General features: G+C 43.9%; 1 protein-coding gene across 5 annotated transcripts in view; it reads left to right on the plus strand.

Annotated features, from left to right (window-relative positions):
- The window catches only part of CD2AP (CD2 associated protein), an 85,841-nt gene that overhangs the window by 41,481 nt on the left and 23,428 nt on the right, over positions 1–20,932 (plus strand). For 4 of the 5 annotated variants that reach the window (XR_012883061.1, XM_075860967.1, XM_075860971.1 and 1 more), the window contains 5 exons: positions 2,248–2,392; positions 5,125–5,225; positions 7,977–8,097; positions 15,687–15,886; positions 17,157–17,244. Coding sequence is in view for 4 of the 5 variants with exons in the window: in XM_075860967.1 (XP_075717082.1) it covers positions 2,248–2,392; positions 5,125–5,225; positions 7,977–8,097; positions 15,687–15,886; positions 17,157–17,244 (655 nt within the window). In the remaining variant the exon portion in view is untranslated. The remainder of the gene's footprint in view (positions 1–2,247; positions 2,393–5,124; positions 5,226–7,976; positions 8,098–15,686; positions 15,887–17,156; positions 17,245–20,932) is intronic. The other variant, XM_075860968.1, reaches the window with a different exon arrangement.

Consider the following 20,932-nt stretch of genomic DNA (forward strand, 5'->3'; position numbering starts at 1 on the left):
CCAGATATATGTAGGCTTAGTCCCAGTTCTGGGTGTATGTGCAGCGTAGGTTCCCACCTCATGGAGGTCACCTTGTCATGGCAGGTGGGCTCACACAATTTGATCAAAATGTGCGCTAAGAACCTCCCTATTGTAAGTAGATTTAGCAGCAATGCATATTTATTTCTATTTAGCGGCTTAGGTGACATTGGTGTTCGCAGTGTGCGGTCGCCATCCTCTTGTGTGAGAGATAGATAGATAGATAGATATATATATATATATATCTATCTATATATAGATGACACAGGATCCACTATTCATAATAGACTGCTCCTTCCTGTTCCATAGAGATCCCTTCTCAGTAGTCATGACATTATAATCACAGGCAGGATTACAATGACTGGTAACACCCCTATATAGATAACACCGGGTCCACTATTGACAATAGGTGATGGACACAACTCCTCTCCTCCCCCTCCCTACACAATGACCTCTGCATCGGTCATAGAGCATGCTCACTACACTCTCCCACAAGTCAATGGGTCATCTCCTGTTCAGAGGTTCCTATGGTCCATGTGGCTGCTGTAAAGCATATCTCTAAATGCTGTTAACAGCAGCTCAAGCAAGATGGCCGCTCTCCTAATCATGTACAGAACAAAGAATAAAAAAATACCTACAATAAAAAAATAAAAACCGATTAGAAAAAAAAGATGTATCACTATCCAGTTTTAATTAGGAAAAAAAAAATCTAGGTGATACATTCCGTTTAAGCCGCTCCATCCTTTTATACACGCAGGGAAACGTCTAAACAGGTCTACACGGGCAGTGTTTTGGAGTGAAGTAAAAAAAAAATTAAAAAAAAAGGTGAAACGTTAATGCACCAAATTTCTGTAGTATGATCGTGATTAACGTTTTTTGTTTGTGACGTTCCCAAAATACTGTCAGACGTGGCGTAATGTTGTAGGTGGGGGCGACTAAAGGGTAAATTGTTGCAGTGTAGGATGCATCTTTTTATTAGTTTTGCAGATATTACTTTACCCAAATCTTTTAACCATCTTGTGTTGGAGCCAATCCTCTGTTATTCCTCCTGGAACTTTTAGTAAGTTGACTACTCAGCGGTACCATTCCCAAGGGTGTGACCCTACACAGTCTATCAATGTCCGTACTGGTTGGACAGGGTCAGTTTGACAAGGGGGATGGTAACGCCTTCTTTTAAAGGGGTTGTCCAGTCATAAGAAATTGATGGCCTATCCTGAGGATAGGCCATTAATATCTCATCAGTGGGGTCAGACTACCGGCACCAGCTGTATTGAGGGAGCCGCGACGCTCATACGTGCTCGTACTATGAATGTTTATAGGGAGTTGGGAGAACAAGAGTTTGACGGCCGTATTTATAAGCTGCAATTTTAGGTTTAGTGATCCCGGTGACTACGAGCTGACGGTATGTCTTTTCTTTCTCATGGTGTGATGTAGTTACGTTGTGGAGCTGTCCAGACAAGCGCTCTCCTGCTGCCGGCGTTACTTACATTCCATCACCTCCTGATATAGATCAGTCACTGTCCTATCTGCTCTCTGATCCTTGGCTCTGGCTTCTATTGTTATGCCTTGTTTCCTGTCATAGAGCAACAGATCATCATTACTAGCATGTATCTCTCAGGGTCTATTCACACTGCAATTCCATACAGTTTTTTTTGCCACAATTTTAGCTAAATAATTGCAAACCACCTTCGTTTTGTCACGTTTCTTTTTCGGAAATCGTGCAAAATCAGCAATATGAGTGTGAATAGACACGATCGCGTACTACACAATTTTGCTTTGAAGTGCTGTGGCTTGAATTGATACGTTTTCTTGCGCTTCTCCTGTAAAAGCCGTGTCCGCAAAAACTGCATCGCAGATTCGCTGGAAAACCGCATGAGTTTTAGCAGCGCACTCTTGAAGAACATTTTCTTTGGAGAATTGTTTCCAGCTTGTCCTTGGTTATATCTGTTTCTGGGAGAGCTGGGGGGTGACCAGTATACAGTCCTGTACAGCCTCGGCACTGCTTTACTAGGCAGATTTGCTCTTTAGGATAAGTTGGGTGTTGCCCCCTATAGGTGCTGTGAAAGCAGCCGTATTGGTGGTCACTCAGCTTTCCTATAAGCTAAAAACCTCAAAATCGAATTGACAAGGACGACGTCTCGAGGACTTCTATCCACTGGTTGATCTGAAGTCTTTGCAATGTCACCCAGTTATTGTTATGCTGATTTTTAGGTTTTGTGTTCCCTATAGGAAATGAAGAAAGACGCGGAACCAAAGGATGAGAATTTACATAAAAGGGAGAAGTCTGGAAATGTTGCCAACCTGGTGCAGCGGATGAGTGTGATCGGGATTCCTGGCATGGGACAACCGCCTCCGAGCAGATCCTCCAAAAAAAGTATGTCCGCCCCGTTCTCCATCACTGAAGTGTCTTCTGTAAAGGCCCTTTCACACCGGCCAATTATCGGGCAGACAAGCGGTTATATAACGCTCGCTGCCGGTAATTCCCTTGTGTAAACAGGGCAGTGATCAGCCGATGAACGAGCGAGCTCTCTTTCATCTGCTGATCGTATTGTTTTTTAAATGTAAAAAAATATTATGGTTGCCTGCAGCACATCTCTATGTGGAAACAGCGAGATGTACCGCCGACATTAAACAAATTTATGGGGATGAGCGATCATAGTAGCAATCGCTCGTCCCCATTCTAGCTCCTTGTGAAAGGAGCAAACGAGCGCTCATCGGCGCTCATTGCATCGGCCAAAATGGGCAGGTGGAAAAGTACCTTAATACTGTACATTGTACTGAACAGTCATATTAAACCTGTCATAGGACTTTTGTCTTATAGGAACGGAGACACTGTGCTGTGCCCTATACAGGGCCTCAGGGGGTGGAGCTTGACTTCTATCTTGGTGATCTTTGAGTCAGTCATGCTCTGCCCCCTCGGGCACTGCACTACATATAACCCAATGTATGATTTATACCTGATGTGTTTCTTTTTTTTTTTAAAGGAATTCACCAGATTAATGTAATTAACGTTGTTTCGTGGGGCCTTGCAGGTGGGAGAGCTGCCCGATATTGGTAGCTCTTTCCTGCTGTCACTGCCGGTACAGCTTTGAGCTGGACATCTATGCCATCTTACAGTCTGGTTGCTAGGTATACAGTACCTAACAACTGCAGTCTTGTCCATGGGGTTGTCTGGTAGTTCCATAGCAACCAGTCAATCTCAGATGACTCCGGTCTGTGATGGGAGACGGGAAGGACGAGCCTTGATCAGGCTCAAACCACACTCCTCCATTTTTTAGTGCCATATTAATATGTCGACGTGGAGGAGCGGTCACTGGTAATTCCAGTACCGACACCACTACCCCCCATATTCATAGTCAACACAGATAATTTTTGTATGGAGCTTGTAGACATTGAAGATCTTGGCCGTACTTTTGTTTGTCACTTTCAGGTCTACAGCTTTTTTTGACGGAAAGTTTAGAGTTTGGTAGATGCCCCTTACACATAGTGAGTGTATGCCCTTTACACATAGTGAGTGTATGCCCTTTACACATGGTGAGTGTATGCCCTTTACACATAGTGAGTGTATGCCCTTTACACATGGTGAGTGTATGCCCTTTACACATGGTGAGTGTATGCCCTTTACACATGGTGAGTGTATGCCCTTTACACATGGTGAGTGTGTGCCCCTTACACATGGTGAGTGTGTGCCCCTTACACATGGTGAGTGTGTGCCCCTTACACATGGTGAGTGTGTGACCCTTACACATGGTGAGTGTGTGACCCTTACACATGGTGAGTGTGTGACCCTTACACATGGTGAGTGTGTGACCCTTACACATGGTGAGTGTGTGACCCTTACACATGGTGAGTGTGTGACCCTTACACATGGTGAGTGTGTGACCCTTACACATGGTGAGTGTGTGACCCTTACACATGGCGAGTGTGTGCCCTTTACACATGGCGAGTGTGTGCCCTTTACACATGGCGAGTGTGTGCCCTTTACACATGGCGAGTGTGTGCCCTTTACACATGGCGAGTGTGTGCGCCCCTTACACATGGCGAGTGTGTGCGCCCCTTACACATGGCGAGTGTGTGCGCCCCCCTTACACATGGCGAGTGTGTGCGCCCCCCTTACACATGGCGAGTGTGTGCGCCCCCCTTACACATGGCGAGTGTGTGCGCCCCCCTTACACATGGCGAGTGTGTGCGCCCCCCTTACACATGGCGAGTGTGTGCGCCCCCCTTACACATGGCGAGTGTGTGCGCCCCCCTTACACATGGCGAGTGTGTGCGCCCCCCTTACACATGGCGAGTGTGTGCGCCCCCCTTACACATGGCGAGTGTGTGCGCCCCCCTTACACATGGCGAGTGTGTGCGCCCCCCTTACACATGGCGAGTGTGTGCGCCCCCCTTACACATGGCGAGTGTGTGCGCCCCCCTTACACATGGCGAGTGTGTGCGCCCCCCTTACACATGGCGAGTGTGTGCGCCCCCCTTACACATGGCGAGTGTGTGCGCCCCTTACACATGGCGAGTGTGTGCGCCCCTTACACATGGCGAGTGTGTGTGTGTGTGTGTGTGTGTGTGTGTGCGCCCCTTACACATGGCGAGTGTGTGTGTGTGTGTGTGCGCCCCTTACACATGGCGAGTGTGTGTGTGTGTGTGTGTGTGTGTGTGCGCCCCTTACACATGGCGAGTGTGTGTGTGTGCGCCCCTTACACATGGCGAGTGTGTGTGTGTGCGCCCCTTACACATGGCGAGTGTGTGTGTGTGCGCCCCTTACACATGGCGAGTGTATGTGTGTGTGTGCGCCCCTTACACATGGCGAGTGTATGTGTGTGTGTGCGCCCCTTACACATGGCGAGTGTATGTGTGTGTGTGCGCCCCTTACACATGGCGAGTGTATGTGTGTGTGTGCGCCCCTTACACATGGCGAGTGTATGTGTGTGTGTGCGCCCCTTACACATGGCGAGTGTATGTGTGTGTGTGCGCCCCTTACACATGGCGAGTGTATGTGTGTGTGTGCGCCCCTTAGTTCACCAGTGTGTTGTTACAGTGCAGGGTTTACGTGTATGGAGGTACATTGTGACCCAGTTCTTAATATATTCATTATTCTTCTTCCAGAATCCAAGAAGAGGCAATGTAAAGCATTATTCGACTACATTCCACAGAACGAGGACGAGTTGGAGCTGAAAGTGGGAGATGTCCTGGAGATCACTGAGGAGGTGAGCGGCCAGCGCGCGGAGACATTTGTGTAGCTGCTTGTACGTGCCGTGTGATTTGTTTTAGAAGCCGCAATTATTGGATGTTCTAGCATCTCTAGGTAATGATTATTAGGACACCGCCTAACTCTGACAAAGTCTGTCTTGGTGCTCCTTAGGGGTTCCTCTGCCAGGACCCCCCAAACATATTGCGCAGGAAGATTCTCATGAAGCATTGTATGGCGAATATTGATGTCCGTGAGGTAACCAGGTCCTCCATAGTCAGAGAGGCTCTCTGCGCTGGCTAATGAATGAGAGCCCCCCCCCCCCCACAGTAATCAGAAAAGAGCTCTCCTTAATGGTAGTTACAGTAAACTCCGCTCTGCTACATCTGATACCCTTCTCACTAGTTTACAGAAAACGGCGGTGAGGATCATGCAGTATGTGTCTATAGTAAAACTGGTGGGAGATTAAAGCTGGCCGTACACATGAGATTAACGTTGGCTGATTTTGACCATAGCTGCCTACCATCATGTGCAAAAGTGATGAAAATGATCATTTGTGATTGCTGACGGGTGGACTGCGGTCTGACAAAAATGTGATCGGTTTGGTTGGAGAATTTCAGCCGATTTCTGCTCAAATTACAAGTGTATGGCATGATCAGTCGATCTTGGACGATCATCTCCCCCTGGCTCTGGCCCCAGGGAGTCCGTGGTTATTTAAATGGACTCCCTGACCGGTCAGTTCATTATACAGCTGGTGGGATCATTCATAGCGATTCCACGGACGATTCATTGTTTACATTGGCACTGCATCAACCCCCCCCCCCCCCCCCCCCCAATGATCAAACATCGAAGCTCATTTTCAGGAGGGGCTTCCAGCATCGCACAGCCTAGGTTTACTAAGCGACCCAACCACCCGCTCGCTAAGCTGCATATCGTCGTCACTTCTAAACTACTGGCGGGAGATGCGGTGGCGATCGTCACTGGGGATACTACCGTATAATCAGCAACTCTACCCGCTAAGCAGACCCCCAAACGATCATTATATTTCGTAATGGATACTTCCTGTTTGTGCTCACTTTTTTTTTTTTTTTCCATGATTTTTACTGCAGTTTTTAGTTTAAAAAAACTGGTGCAAAAAAAGCGTGACCTGAATGGGGATTTGGAAAGAGATTCATTGAAGTCAATAAAGAGGAGTAGATCAGAGATCAGAAAAACCTGACCTATAAGGGTGCTGGGTGCGCTGTGAGTTCTGCGCCAATGCTGTCGTTTGGCATGTCTCTAGTAGTGAGGTGAGGCTGTGTAGGCTGGCATGACCCATGTTAACCATGGCATAGAGATAAAGCAGTAAATGATTGTAGTCTATTTGCTTGCGGTGAGTTGCAGTACATGTGGTCTGTGTATGATTACAGCTCTGCAGCCATTCTCTTGTAATGTAGAACACATTGTGATGTGAGCTCTCGGCGCGCTCACGTCTGCAGCTCCTCAGCCTGCCACGTGTTGTACTCTCTCTCCAGAATCCGTCTCACTGGTTCCGGTTCTTATCTTGATCATGTATATCATTTGGCCGTCTGTAGATTGTCAGCCTTGTATACAGTCACTCATTGAGTAAGCAACTGGGGAAATCATTATCTTATGTCTGTGGCCAGCTATAGCCTGGTGCCAGGGTTTAGTAATACAGCGACATGCCTGGTGCTATTGTGGCCAGTAGCTCCTAACTCTACTTACAGTAGCCAAGTGCTAACCAATCCGTTTTACATAGAGATGCAGCAGCCACTGCGTATTCATTCACGATGTAAAGTTCACCGCTAATAGCCGCAACCTGTAAAATATAAAGAAATTGCCGTCGAAATTTGAGCCTGACCCCGTCAGGCCCGTGTATGGACTAGTCTTTAGTAAATGTGCGTCCACAGCGATAAAACATCCCGCAGCAGTGAAGGAATAAGGCAACGATATAACATTAGATCCCCATGGATGCAGTGTTGCTGACGACCAAGATCTCTACTTGCTGTCGGTGAATGGATGCATTTACAGGAAGCCTAGTGGGTTTACAGCGTTTTCCAGCTCCTGGCTGTTAACACGAATATTTCCTTGTCCTAATAGCAAGTGGATATTTTATAAATGGGGAAGAATTTTCCTAAAATAACCCTTTTAAGAGGTTATATAGAACCTATTCGGGAATTGTGAGTTACTAAAGCGGGGGTCCTATGTTCAGGATCCTCATCTCTTGTCCGGAGTGGAGAATGGTTAAAAAAGGCTCTCGCTCTGGAGGACCTGTCCTGTCCCTACATTAGACACCACATTGATATAATTGGACATTGTGAACACTTACTGACCGGTTCCCCCACAGATTACAGCTGATCGCTGGGGGTCAGAGCAGGGGGACACTTTGTCATCCGCTTATTGTCAAAGACCCTTCTAACCAGAAGGAATTGTCTAAAGCGGAGAAGCCCATTAAGACTATAGATGTCTCTGGAGGGTACATTGCAGAAGCCCATGTAAGACTTTATATATTTCTGACAAAAGGCAATGGGAATAATCTCGCCCAAAGGATCCCACATTAAAGACATACCGCGCAGTATAAATTTTTATATCGGATGCCTCTGCGTGGAATAGTAATAGACTAGAGGACACTCTTCTGGTATATCCCGGTGAATGTGCCCTATGGACATGTTGGGAGTGTTTGGAGTTCAATGACGAAGTGTGAACAGAGCCTAAAGCTGTATTTCGTGATGAATCTTTGTCTCTTGTTTTTTCACTCTTTATTATGAAGGTTGAAGAAGGCTGGTGGAGCGGGACTGTCCACGGACGATCAGGGCTGTTTCCATCAAACTTTGTGAAAGAACAGGAGCTGTCAGACGATGGAGAAAGTCAGGAAAGTTCTGAAGATCCAGGTAACTTTTTTTTGCATTCCCCTCCCTCCGGTATTAACACCATTGTGTTTATGTAGCTGAGATATTTGTGCAGTGGATTAGTTTGTATCTTAGCAGTTAGGTCAGTGATCTTCCACCTGTGGCGCTCCAAATGTTGCAGAACGACAACTCTCAGTATGCCCTGACCTCCAGAGGCTGGGAGTTGTAGTTTCACCACAGATTGGAATTCCTTGTTGACGCTAGTAACTCGTAGTGATCTGATGAGCGGAGGTTGAATTACGGTTTTGTCTTTTCTATTGCCTGTTTTATACCTCCGTGATGTCACCGCTTTCATCTGTATCGTCCTGTCGTTTTCATGGTTTGACAGATCAGAGGATTATGGGATGACTGCATGTACTCTGGACGGTGCTTGTTGTGGCGGAAATGATATTCTATCGTGATGATGCATCACTTTCCAGATGTCCTGTCAGTCAGAGGGGGACTAGCCTCCATTACACAAATTGGAGCACCCTTGTAGGACTCGTTGCGCTCATGTATTGCATGCTCGCTCAGTGGTTTAAATGAGTGCCTTTTAATATTACATTTACATTGCGGTGAGGTGTGCGCGCCATAGATGTAATGTCAATCATTAACATTTATTACTTTTTCGTCTGTTGTGCTGAAATTGACCTGTTCTGATAATGGGAATCCTTTTCGCTTAGCAATATACATTACACGTGTGAAAAGGTTTTTCAAAACCCTCATTCACACGTACCGGATATTTTGCGCTGCAGATTTGAGGGCATGCTGCCTTATGCCCAGTGCAGAACCTGAGGGAGGGGGAACACCACATGACACAGGGTATTTTCTCTCTGATGGTTTTTATATCCAGGACTGGACATCACGCGGTTAATAACTTTTGCCTGGAGTGTTCCTTTAATTATTAGTAAGTTCTGTCCTAGAAAGCACTCCAATATGTTGCAGCTGAGAGCCAGCAAGAAGGCGGGGGGTTGGCTGCCTGGGAGGCGGGGGGTTGGCTGCCTGGGAGGCGGGGGGGTTGGCTGCCTGGGAGGCGGGGGGGGTGGCTGCCTGGGAGGCGGGGGGGGGGTGGCTGCCTGGGTGGCTGCCTGGGAGGTGGAGGGCGGCTGCCTGCCTGGCTGTCGGGAGGGCGGCTGCCTACCTGGCTGTCGGGAGGGCGGCTGCCTACCTGGCTGTCGGGAGGGCGGCTGCCTACCTGGCTGTCGGGAGGGCGGCTGCCTGCCTGGCTGTCGGGAGGGCGGCTGCCTGGCTGTCGGGAGGCGGGGGGCGGCTGCCTGGCTGTCGGGAGGCAGCTGGCTGTCGGGAGGGCGGCTGCCTGCCTGGCTGTCGGGAGGCGGAGGGCGGCTGCCTGCCTGGCTGTCGGGAGGTGGAGGGCGCCTGCCTGCCTGGCTGTCGGGAGGCGGAGGGCGGCTGTCGGGAGGCGGAGGGCGGGTGCCTGGCTGTCGGGAGGGTGTCTGTCGGGAGGCATTTCTTCTCTGTGTGTCTACTACACAGGATCTGGCAGCGACCTAGATCGTAGACTGTGATCTATATAAACCACTTGATCAGCTGTAGACCATTCTGACCATTTATGACTTACCGCAGCTGCTTTCCTTTGTTGTGAATTTCTTTCTCATTTTCTGGCAGAGTGCAGATTTAACCCCTTCACATAACACTTTGAAGTTTGTGTAATGACTTCAGGCCATGATATTTCTACAGCGAGAGCCTCTTATGTTAGCAGGGATTTTAGGCAGGCAAGGCTCACCCGGTTCACGTGGCCGGCAATAAATAAGATGCAGTCATTGCATATGTTTTGAATCGAGCTGGAAGCATACGTTCTACATGGCGCCTTGGCCAAATATTTGCCCAGTTAAAGCAGCCCGAGCAGTAGTGTGCACAGCCGCCTGCTTCTAACCAATTGTAAGATTACTCATTTACTTTCCATTGTTTTCTGTGATGTCAGCATATCCTGCCCGCTGGCGTGAGAACTCGTACACAGCTCCCAGTCTTGGCACTGTACCCGATTTCTTTATAGGGGTTATTTTCTAAGTCTTTTTTTATGCGGTATTGTATATTATCTGCCAGTGTTTTCCCACTTTTTTTGCATTAACAGCAGCTGATCCGATCTAATAGGGTATCCGGGTACAATGCACATTTCCACACTCTGCCAATACCTTTTGATCAATGATCATTCTTCCACCACTTGTCAATCAGTCCCACGACTTTGCCTCTCATCACAGGAGTGTTTGCCAGCTGCACACGATAAGCTGAGGTTTGTTTAGGAGGTGGTGGTTAGCGTTGAGGGAGTTTGTTCAACCTGCAGACGCCTAGAAAGACTAGGGTTAGCCTACACTTCCGGCAAGTCCAGGAGGCTCTCGAAGCAGGCGTGTCACGTGCGAAGGCTGCGGGTAGACACCACTAGCTTACTGCAGGTTGTCTTCAATAGGTTTGCAGTGAGCTCCCCCTAGTGGCAGCTGCAGGGAGCCAGAATGTTTTCATTTAAGTCTATGGCTGTGTGAAGGGAAGCACCCTGCTGGTTCTATTATTTATGTGGGACACTGCTGGCGGCATTGTGTGTTCGGGCACTCTGCCTGCTCTGGTTATGGTGGAGGGGTACTTTGCCAGCCCTGTTAACCCTAGATGTTCCATAGATATCACCTCCAGTAGGGTAGATGAAGTCTGCAGCAAATTCAGAACAAATCTGCAGCAAGGTCTCATACCTGCGTTGATTTTTAAAAAATTTGAGGGGGGGTGGTGTATCTAAATCTTTTTATGGCGTTGTTGATAAATTTGCTATTCAGTTTGCTATATAACTGTGGTAAGCATGATGGCCACAGTATCTCTGTGCTTGACTGGCCAGCAAACTCGCCTGACCTAAACCCCATAGAGAATCTATGGGGTATTGTCAAGTGGAAGATGAGACACCAGACCCAACAATGCAGACGAGCTGAAGGTCACTATCAAAGCAACCTGGGCTTCCCTTTCACCTCAGCAGTGCCACAGGCTGATCGTCTCCATGCCACACCACATTGATAACACCTCAGCAGTGCCACAGGCTGATCGCCTCCATGCCACACCGCATTGATAACACCTCAGCAGTGCCACAGGCTGATCGCCTCCATGCCACACCGCATTGATAACACCTCAGCAGTGCCACAGGCTGATCGCCTCCATGCCACACCACATTGATAACACCTCAGCAGTGCCACAGGCTGATCGCCTCCATGCCACGCCGCATTGATAACACCTCAGCAGTGCCACAGGCTGATCGCCTCCATGCCACGCCGCATTGATAACACCTCAGCAGTGCCACAGGCTGATCGCCTCCATGCCACGCCGCATTGCTACAGTAATTCATGCAAGATAGGAGCCCTGACCAAGTATTGAGGGCATATCCTGTACATACTTTTCAGTAGAACAACATTTCGTTATTAAAAATCGTTTTTGAAATTGGGCTTATGTAATATTTAACATTTTGGGTTTTCATTAACTGTTACCATAATCAACAACATTAAAATAAAATAATGCTGGAAATAGATCCCTCTCTGTGTAATGAATCTATAGAATATACGAGTTTCACTTTTTGAATTGAGTTACTGAAATCGAATATCATCAAAAAGGAATTTCATTAATTGAGAAGGACATATATATATTTTTGATCCAGAAAGCACAGGGTGTACGAGCATCAGCAAGAATCAGGGATTTAGGAGCAATTTGTCCTTTGCCATGCTTGGTAAAACATATGGATGGCAGTGCCGGTTGACAGGAAAGTACCCCAGCGTCTTCTGGTGCAGAGCTTTACTGTGAACGCTCCTGCTGCCACGTGGCTTCATGTAACCCAATGCAAACAGGATTACAATAATAGACTGTAGATTATTACTAAAGTGCATAAGAAATGTCCGATCCATTGAGTGGGTGTGGGGGCTCTATAGTCTCTGCAGTATGCCCGCAGTGTGGCGCAGAGCTGGCTTATATGGTAATACCCTGGTCACCGGACGATGTCTGAGATCTCAGAGATAATAAACTAGTCGTGTCCTGCTTTGCGTAGAACAGATGGCACTTTCCGCTCTGCTGAGTTAGAAGCCAATGTAAATAACGTGTTGTCTCCATACACACTGGGTGACCTGAAATAGCAGACAAGTGGACTGTCCGGAATAAGAAAGCGGACCCATCTGGATGGTGACGGTCAATAAGAGACACTGCTAACCATCGCCATTATTACTACCATTGTGAGGTGTAAACCAGTAATGATCAGGGCATGTTGGGAGTTGTAGTTTAGAAGCAGCTGGACGGCCGCGTGTTGGAGATCACTTATATGAACGGTGATCCAAAAGACAACTCCATCGTGTTTCAGTTCTTGTAATCCGCAACCTCAAAAGCATGAGCATAAAGAAAATCTGATTATACTACTGGTAGAGCCAGGATCACACGCACAGGAGTGGAAACTTTTTTTTTTTTCGATCCACTTCTGGTTATGACTCAAAAAACGGCACCAACAACTGAACCAAAACGGTGTGTGATCCTGGCATAACGGGAGCATTCTGGAGTCGGTCGTTGACACGTCACGATTGGACAAACACTAATTTTGATGTGTGATCGATCAAGTTTCATACATTTTAAACAGTGGTGGAGATTTACTAAGCGAAATGCGCCAGAATTTACAAGGGGTGTGGCTTAGATGCGCTGAATCGCACAAGAAAATTGCTCTAAGGTAAGCCAACCAAGAGGTGGCGTAAGGAAGTGCTTACACGTATCTAGCAGGATGCGCCAAAGTGACCATATAGCATGTGCCATTGTGATAGATTTGGTGCACTTTTTACCCTGCCTGGTCTAGTTTTAAGCGGTTTTAAGATTTAATCTCCCCAATATGTTTAGCATCTTTCATTTATGGTGCCCACACGTGCAGCAGGCGAGTGCTGTGCGGCCGAGAACCTCATGTTTGACGAGTTTTGAGTAATCGTAATGATGATCTCGCAGTGTACGGCCAGGTCTACACCTAGACTTTTTGTAGAGCAACTCCTTTTTAAAGCGTATTCATTGCATAATGACAAGTTATGCAATTTCTTAATATGGATCGTTCACTCAGTTTTCAAGATCTCTGATTTTTAAATTTGGTCTTGTGGTGGACACACGGGTGCACGACTCATTACAGGATGAAGCTCTGATAACTGTACTGTAACAAGCAGTGCACCTGTGTCTCCATCCATTACATGACCAGGACAGATTTATATCCTCTGGAACTAATCAATGAAGGCTTCCGTTCAACGACTACAAGCAGCGATCTTAACCTGTGAGGAATTAGGCTTCGTTCACATCTGCGTCAGGGCTCCGTTCCGTCTGAGCTTTCTGTCAGAATGGAACCCTGACTGACACAAACCGAAACCAAAGGTTTCCATCACCATTGACTTCAATGGTGACTGGTCCGATGCCAATGGTTTCAGTTTGCTTCCGTTGTGCAGGGGTTCCGTCGTTTTGACAGGATGAATACTGTAGTCCACTGCGGTATTCATCCCGTCAAAACGAAGGAAACCTTGCAAAATGGAGGCAAACTGAAACCATTGGCACCGGACCAGTCACCATTGAAGTCAATGGTGATGGAAACGGAAACATTTGGTTTCGGTTTGTGTCAGTCAGGGCTCCATTCCGATAGAAAGCTCCGATGTAACGGAGCCCTGACACAGATGTGAACATAGCCTTAGCTCCATGTATATTAAGATATTGCTTAAATAGTCTCTGCACTTTGATCAAACTTTGCATGAATCAATAGTACAAGAGAATGTAAGAAACTTTGGAATATAGCTGATTAGAGAGAATTGTTTTTTATTTTTATCCCAACTTTTCACTCTCTGAATTTATTAGGCTGGTGACTCACTGAGCGATCAGGTTATAACTGCCCATAGAAGGATATGGAGAGGAGTGGGGGGGGGGGGAGGGAGCAGGAGCAGAGTAAGAGAGGGAGGGAGACTGACAGATGGGCTCCAGCTGCTCATAGTAAGATGTATATGTTACCCCAGTGCTGGATTCACTGCTCCACTGCTCATCACTTCTGTGTAATCTCTTCCATGCTGCTGCAGCTTCTGTATTTCTGATCGACAGAGATAGGAGAGCAGGATGTTCACTTCGCTGTGTATAGAAGACATGATATTAGTTTGGCTTCATCCACTAGCTCAGGGAAAATGTGAAATTTAGGTATGTTCGCACTGCTTTTTTTCTGTCGTTTTTGACTCCGTAAACGCCCTGAAAAAGCGACTGAAAAAAACGGAAGCTTAACGCCTCCAAACATCTGCCAATTGATTTCAATGGAAAAAACAGCGCTTCATTCCGACGGGGCGTTTTTTACACGTCCGTTTGAAAAACGGCGTGTAAAAAGAAGTTCACGTCACTTCTTGAGCCGTTTTTGGAGCAGTTTTTCATTGTGTCAATAGATAAACGGCCGTTAATTAGAGGCTGTTTTCCCTTGAAAACAGCTTTGTATTTTACAGCCGTTTTTTTTTGTTTGCATGTGAACATACCCTTAGGCCCCATGCACACGACCGTAAAAACGCCCGTAATTACGGGCCCATAGACTTCTATTGGCCCCGGGTACCTCCCTGTATGCTTACGGGAAGGTGCCCGTTCCGTTGAAAAAGATAGAACATGTCCTATTTCTGGCCGTAATTACGGCACGGGCAGCCCATAGAAGTCTATGGGGCTCCCGTAATTACGGGTGACTACGTGTGTGCACCCGTTATTACGGGAGCGTTGCTAGGCGACGTCTGTGTATAGTCCCTGTCCAGGGTGCTGAAAGAGTTAAACGATCGGCAGTAACTCTTTCAGCACCAGGGACAGTGACTGCCGATCACAATATAGATAAAGCTGTAAAAAAAAAAAAAAAAAAAAAGACATTCATACTTACCCAGAACTCCCTGCTTCTTCCTCCAGTCCGGCCTCCTGGGATGACGTTACAGCCCATGTGACCGCTGCAGCCAATCACAGGCCAATCACAGGCTGCAGCGGTCACATGGACTGCCGCGTCATCCAGGGAGGTCGGACTGGATGTCAAGAGAGGGACGCGTCACCAAGACAACGGCCGGTAAGTATGAATTTCTTTTACTTTTATTACGGAAAGGGCTGCCCCTTCTCTCGATCCTGCACTGATAGAGAGAAGGGGCTGCCGATTAGTGCAGTGTAATTTTGCAGAGAAAACGTGCCCGTAAATACGGGTGGAATACGGGTGACACCGGACCCGTATTTACGGGCACGGGTCTGTAAATACTGGCACAATACGGGTCGAATACGTGTGACCAAGGACCCGTATTTACGCCTGTATTTATGGGTGGACAAAAATACGGTCGTGTGCATGAGGCCTTAGAGAGAGAGCTTGCAAAGGGAAAAACTGCTAAATAATGCAGAATACAAGTCATATAATGGTCAGGAATAGTGTTATTCCTCATGTACAAACATGACAGATTATTTGGGAAAGTCACCTCAAGTTGTAGGTACGCTTTAACTTTCTTTTCTTAGTGAGCGTTCTAATCAAACAAATAAAGAATGGAACGCGCATTGTATCGATGGGAGAATGTTTTTCTGCGGTCTACATGAGTCTGGATATTCACGCGCTCTTTGTTTTATAGCAGAATCAGCGGCTGCCACTGTTGCCTCCCCTGCATCTCCAATATTATCTCCAGCTATTCACCCAGAAGTGCCTCCTCTGTCTGTGGCACAGCCAAAGAAAGTCATGGGAGTCGGTTTTGGAGACATTTTCAAAGAAGGTTCTGTAAGGCTCAAAACGAGGATACCCAACTCTGAACCGGAAGTGAAAAGGCCTGACAAGGTAAACGGGCTGGATATGGTACCAGCTCCACGAGACAAGCTGCGGGTGAAAGGCACTGTATTGCCCTTCAGCCCTTAGGTGGGCACATGGGATAGGTGGTGGTTGGTAGTTTTTCATTACTGGAGTAAAATGCAGCTTCATGGTTCTCCCTTCTTGCTCAGCCGTCCTGTGATTTCTCTGCAAGAATGGTCTGTAATCCCGGTGCTCCAACTCCTGTACACACTCGCCCTCCATAATCTAACGAACCTGAAGTTTCTGGGTGTAATCTAAGAAACTGGATATGGAGCACAGTTATTGCTACGCAGCCTGAGAACACATGACCTAAGAATAGAAAGTAGGGCACGGGTGATGTAGCAGATGGAGGGAGTTATCTCTCCTCCAGCATTGACTTTTCTTTACCATTCTGCTTCTAGCAATGGAGTGATCTGTAGGGGGTAAAACAATATTGGAAACGGTGTAATAAAAGTGGATAATCTGGCCTTTTAAAAATAGGCACAGCCTGTTGGGAATAAATAAAAACAGAAAGACACCGTATTCTTACCTTCTGAAAACGTCCTCTGTCTTTCCCACGTGCTCCCTTTGCTTCTGTGATGATTTGTCCATGTTACGTCATGTGGCTCCATTCTTTAATAGCAGGGGCGGCATGGTATTTTTGTACAGAGGGACCTAATCTTCATCGCTGCTATTGGAGGATGTGATCATGAGACGTCACGTCGAATAAGCCTCACACAGACGGAGCGAGCGCCCAGGAGAAACAGTTTAGAGTTTTTTTCAGACCTGAAGAGATTTTAGAATTATATAATCCTGGTTCAATTTGATTTAAAGTGAGGTACTGGTCATTATTGCATAATGTATTGTTCTCCCTTCAATATCTCACATTTAAAGGGTTATTCTCATCACCGATGGCTAGGATATGTTATCACTTTCTGATTGTTGGTGGTCCGACCTCTAGGACCCCCACCAATCCTAAAAATGATTGTGCCACGGTACTAGTCTAGCACTGTAGCCCCTTCATTGTTTTTCCTGCTAGTGGCCACGAGCACCGCTGTGTAGGGAAAAACTTTGTAGTGGATGCAGCGCTTCAATTTCAGGATCATGGTAGTCCTAGCAGTCAGACCCCCACTGATCAGAAAGTGATGGCATGTCCTAGCAATGTGCCATCATTTTCTGTGATAGAATTAACCCTTTAAACGTACAGTAGCTGAATCTCAATGAGAGCTGAATTTTGTTTGCATGGTTTTTAGTTTGGCTTTACTTTACTCTTTTGCAGCCATCACCCACTCCGACACCTCCGACTAAAGTAGCTCGAACTATAAGTTCAGATCTCTCCAGGACGGAAACAGACAGCAAACCTAAAGGTTTGTTTTCTCTATGGGATGTAAGGGCTAGAAGTGCCAATATTTTAACCCATCTCCTGCTTAAGACTGCCCCCTATGTACAACAATATAACTGCTATAATACAAGAATATAACTACTATAATACTGCCCCTATATACAAGAATATAACTACTATAATACTGCTTCCTATATACAAGAATAGAAGTACTATAATACTTCCCCTATGTACAAGAATATAACTGCTATAATACTGCCCCCTATATACAAGAATATAACTACTATAATACTGCTCCTATATACAAGAACATAACTACTATAATACTCCTCCTATATACAAGAATATAACTTCTATAATACTGCTCCCTATATACAAGAATAGAACTACTATAATACTTCCCCTATGTACAAGAATATAACTGCTATAATACTGCCCCCTATATACAAGAATATAACTACTATAATACTGCCCCCTATATACAAGAATATAACTACTATAATACTGCCCCTATATACAAGAATATAACTACTATAATACTGCCCCCTATATACAAGAATATAACTACTATAATACTGCCCCTATATACAAGAATATAACTACTATAATACTGCCTCTATATACAAGAATATAACTACTATAATACTGCCCCCTATATACAAGAATATAACTACTATAATACTGCCCCCTATGTACAAGAATATAACTACTATAATACTGCCCCTATATACAAGAATATAACTACTATAATACTGCCTCCTATATACAATAACATAACTACTATAATACTGCCTCCTATGTACAAGAATATAACTACTATAATACTTCCCCTATGTACAAGAATATAACTACTATAATGCTGCCTCCTATGTACAAGAATATAACTACTATAATACTTCCCCTATGTACAAGAATATAACTGCTATAATACTGCCCCCTATATACAAGAATATAACTACTATAATACTGCCCCCTATATACAAGAATATAACTACTATAATACTGCTCCTATATACAAGAATAGAACTACTATAATACTGCCCCCTATATACAAGAATATAACTACTATAATACTGCCCCTATATACAAGAATAGAACTACTATAATACTGCCCCTATATACACGAATGTAACTACTAGAATACTACCGCTATATACAAGAATATAACTACTAGAATACTGCCCCTATATACAAGAATATAACTACTATAATACTGCTCCCTATATACAAGAATATAACTACTATAATACTGCTACCTATATACAAGAATATAACTACTATAATACTGCTCCTATATACAAGAATATAACTACTATAATACTGTCCCTATATACAAGAATATAACTACTATAATACTGCTCCCTATATACAAGAATATAACTACTATAATACTTCCCCTATGTACAAGAATATAACTACTATAATACTACTCCCTATATACAAGAATATAACTACTATAATACTGATCCTATATACAAGAATATAACTACTATAATACTGCCCCCTATATACAAGAATATAACTACTATAATACTGCTCCTATGTACAAGAATATAACTACTATAATACTACTCCCTATATACAAGAATATAACTACTATAATACTGCTCCTATATACAAGAATATAACTACTATAATACTGCTCCTATATACAAGAATATAACTACTATAATACTGCTCCCTATATACAAGAATATAACTACTATAATACTGCCTCCTATATACAAGAATATAACTACTATAATACTGCCCCCCATGTACAAGAATATAACTACTATAATACTGCTCCCTATATACAATAATATAACTAATATAATACTGCCCCTATATACAATAATATAACTACTATAATACTGCCCCCTATATACAAGAATATAACTACTATAATACTGCCCCCTATGTGCAGTTTTATTTATTTGGCATAGTTCTTTACATATAAAAGAAATGGGACTTAAAGAGGCTCTTTCACCAGATTTTGCAACCCCTATCTCCTATTGCAGCAGATCGGCGCTGCAATGGAGAGAAGAGTAACGGTTGTTTTTTTTTTTTTTTTAAACTAGCATTTTTGGCCAAGTTATGACCATTTTTGTATTTATGCAAATGAGGCTTGCAAAAGTCCAAGTGGGCGTGTTTAAAGTAAAAGAATATAACTGCTATAATACTGCCCCCTATATACAAGAATATAACTACTATAATACTACCGCTATATACAAGAATATAACTACTATAATACTGCCCCTATATACAAGAATATAACTACTATAATACTGCTCCCTATATACAAGAATATAACTACTATAATACTTCCCCCTATATACAAGAATATAACTACTATAATACTGCCCCCTATATACAAGAATATAACTACTATAATACTGCCTCCTATATACAAGAATATAACTACTATAATACTGCCCCCCATGTACAAGAATATAACTACTATAATACTGCTCCCTATATACAAGAATATAACTACTATATACTGCCCTGTATGTACAAGAATATAACTACTATAATACTGCCCCTATATACAAGAATATAACTACTATAATATTGCTCCTATATACAAGAATATAACTACTATAATATTGCTCCTATATACAAGAATATAACTGCTATAATACTGCCCCTATATACAAGAATATAACTGCTATAATACTGCCCCTATATACAAGCATATAACTACTATAATACTGCCTCCTATGTACAAGAATATAACTACTATAATACTGCTCCCTATATACAAGAATATAACTACTATAATACTGCTCCTATATACAAGAATATAACCACTATAATACTGCTCCTATATACAAGAATATAACTACTATAATACTGTCCCTATATACAAGAATATAACTACTATAATACTGCTCCCTATATACAAGAATATAACTACTATAATACTTCCCCTATGTACAAGAATATAACTACTATAATACTACTCCCTATATACAAGAATATAACTACTATAATACTGCCCCTATATACAAGAATATAACTACTATAATACTGCCCCTATATACAAGAATATAACTACTATAATACTGCTCCTATATACAAGAATATAACTACTATAATACTGCTCCTATATACAAGAATATAACTACTAAAATACTGCCCCCTATATACAAGAATATAACCACTATAATACTGCCCCCTATATACAAGAATATAACCACTATAATACTGCTCCTATATACAAGAATATAACTACTATAATACTGCTCCTATATACAAGAATATAACTACTATAATACTGCTCCTATATACAAGAATATAACTACTAAAATACTGCCCCCTATATACAAGAATATAACCACTATAATACTGCCCCCTATATACAAGAATATAACCACTATAATACTGCCCCCTATATACAAGAATATAACCACTATAATACTGCTCCTATATACAAGAATATAACTACTATAATACTGTCCCTATATACAAGAATATAACCACTATAATACTGCCCCCTATATAAAAGAATAGAACTACTATAATACTGCCTCTATATACAAGAATATAACTACTATAATACTGCCCCCTATATACAAGAATATAACTACTATAATACTGCTCCTATATACAAGAACATAACTACTATAATTCTCCTCCTATATACAAGACTATAACTACTATAATACTGCTCCCTATATACAAGAATATAACTACTATAATACTGCCCCCTATATACAAGAATATAACTA

This window comes from Rhinoderma darwinii, chromosome 4 (genome assembly GCF_050947455.1).
Source record: "Rhinoderma darwinii isolate aRhiDar2 chromosome 4, aRhiDar2.hap1, whole genome shotgun sequence".
Lineage (NCBI taxonomy): Eukaryota > Metazoa > Chordata > Amphibia > Anura > Rhinodermatidae > Rhinoderma > Rhinoderma darwinii.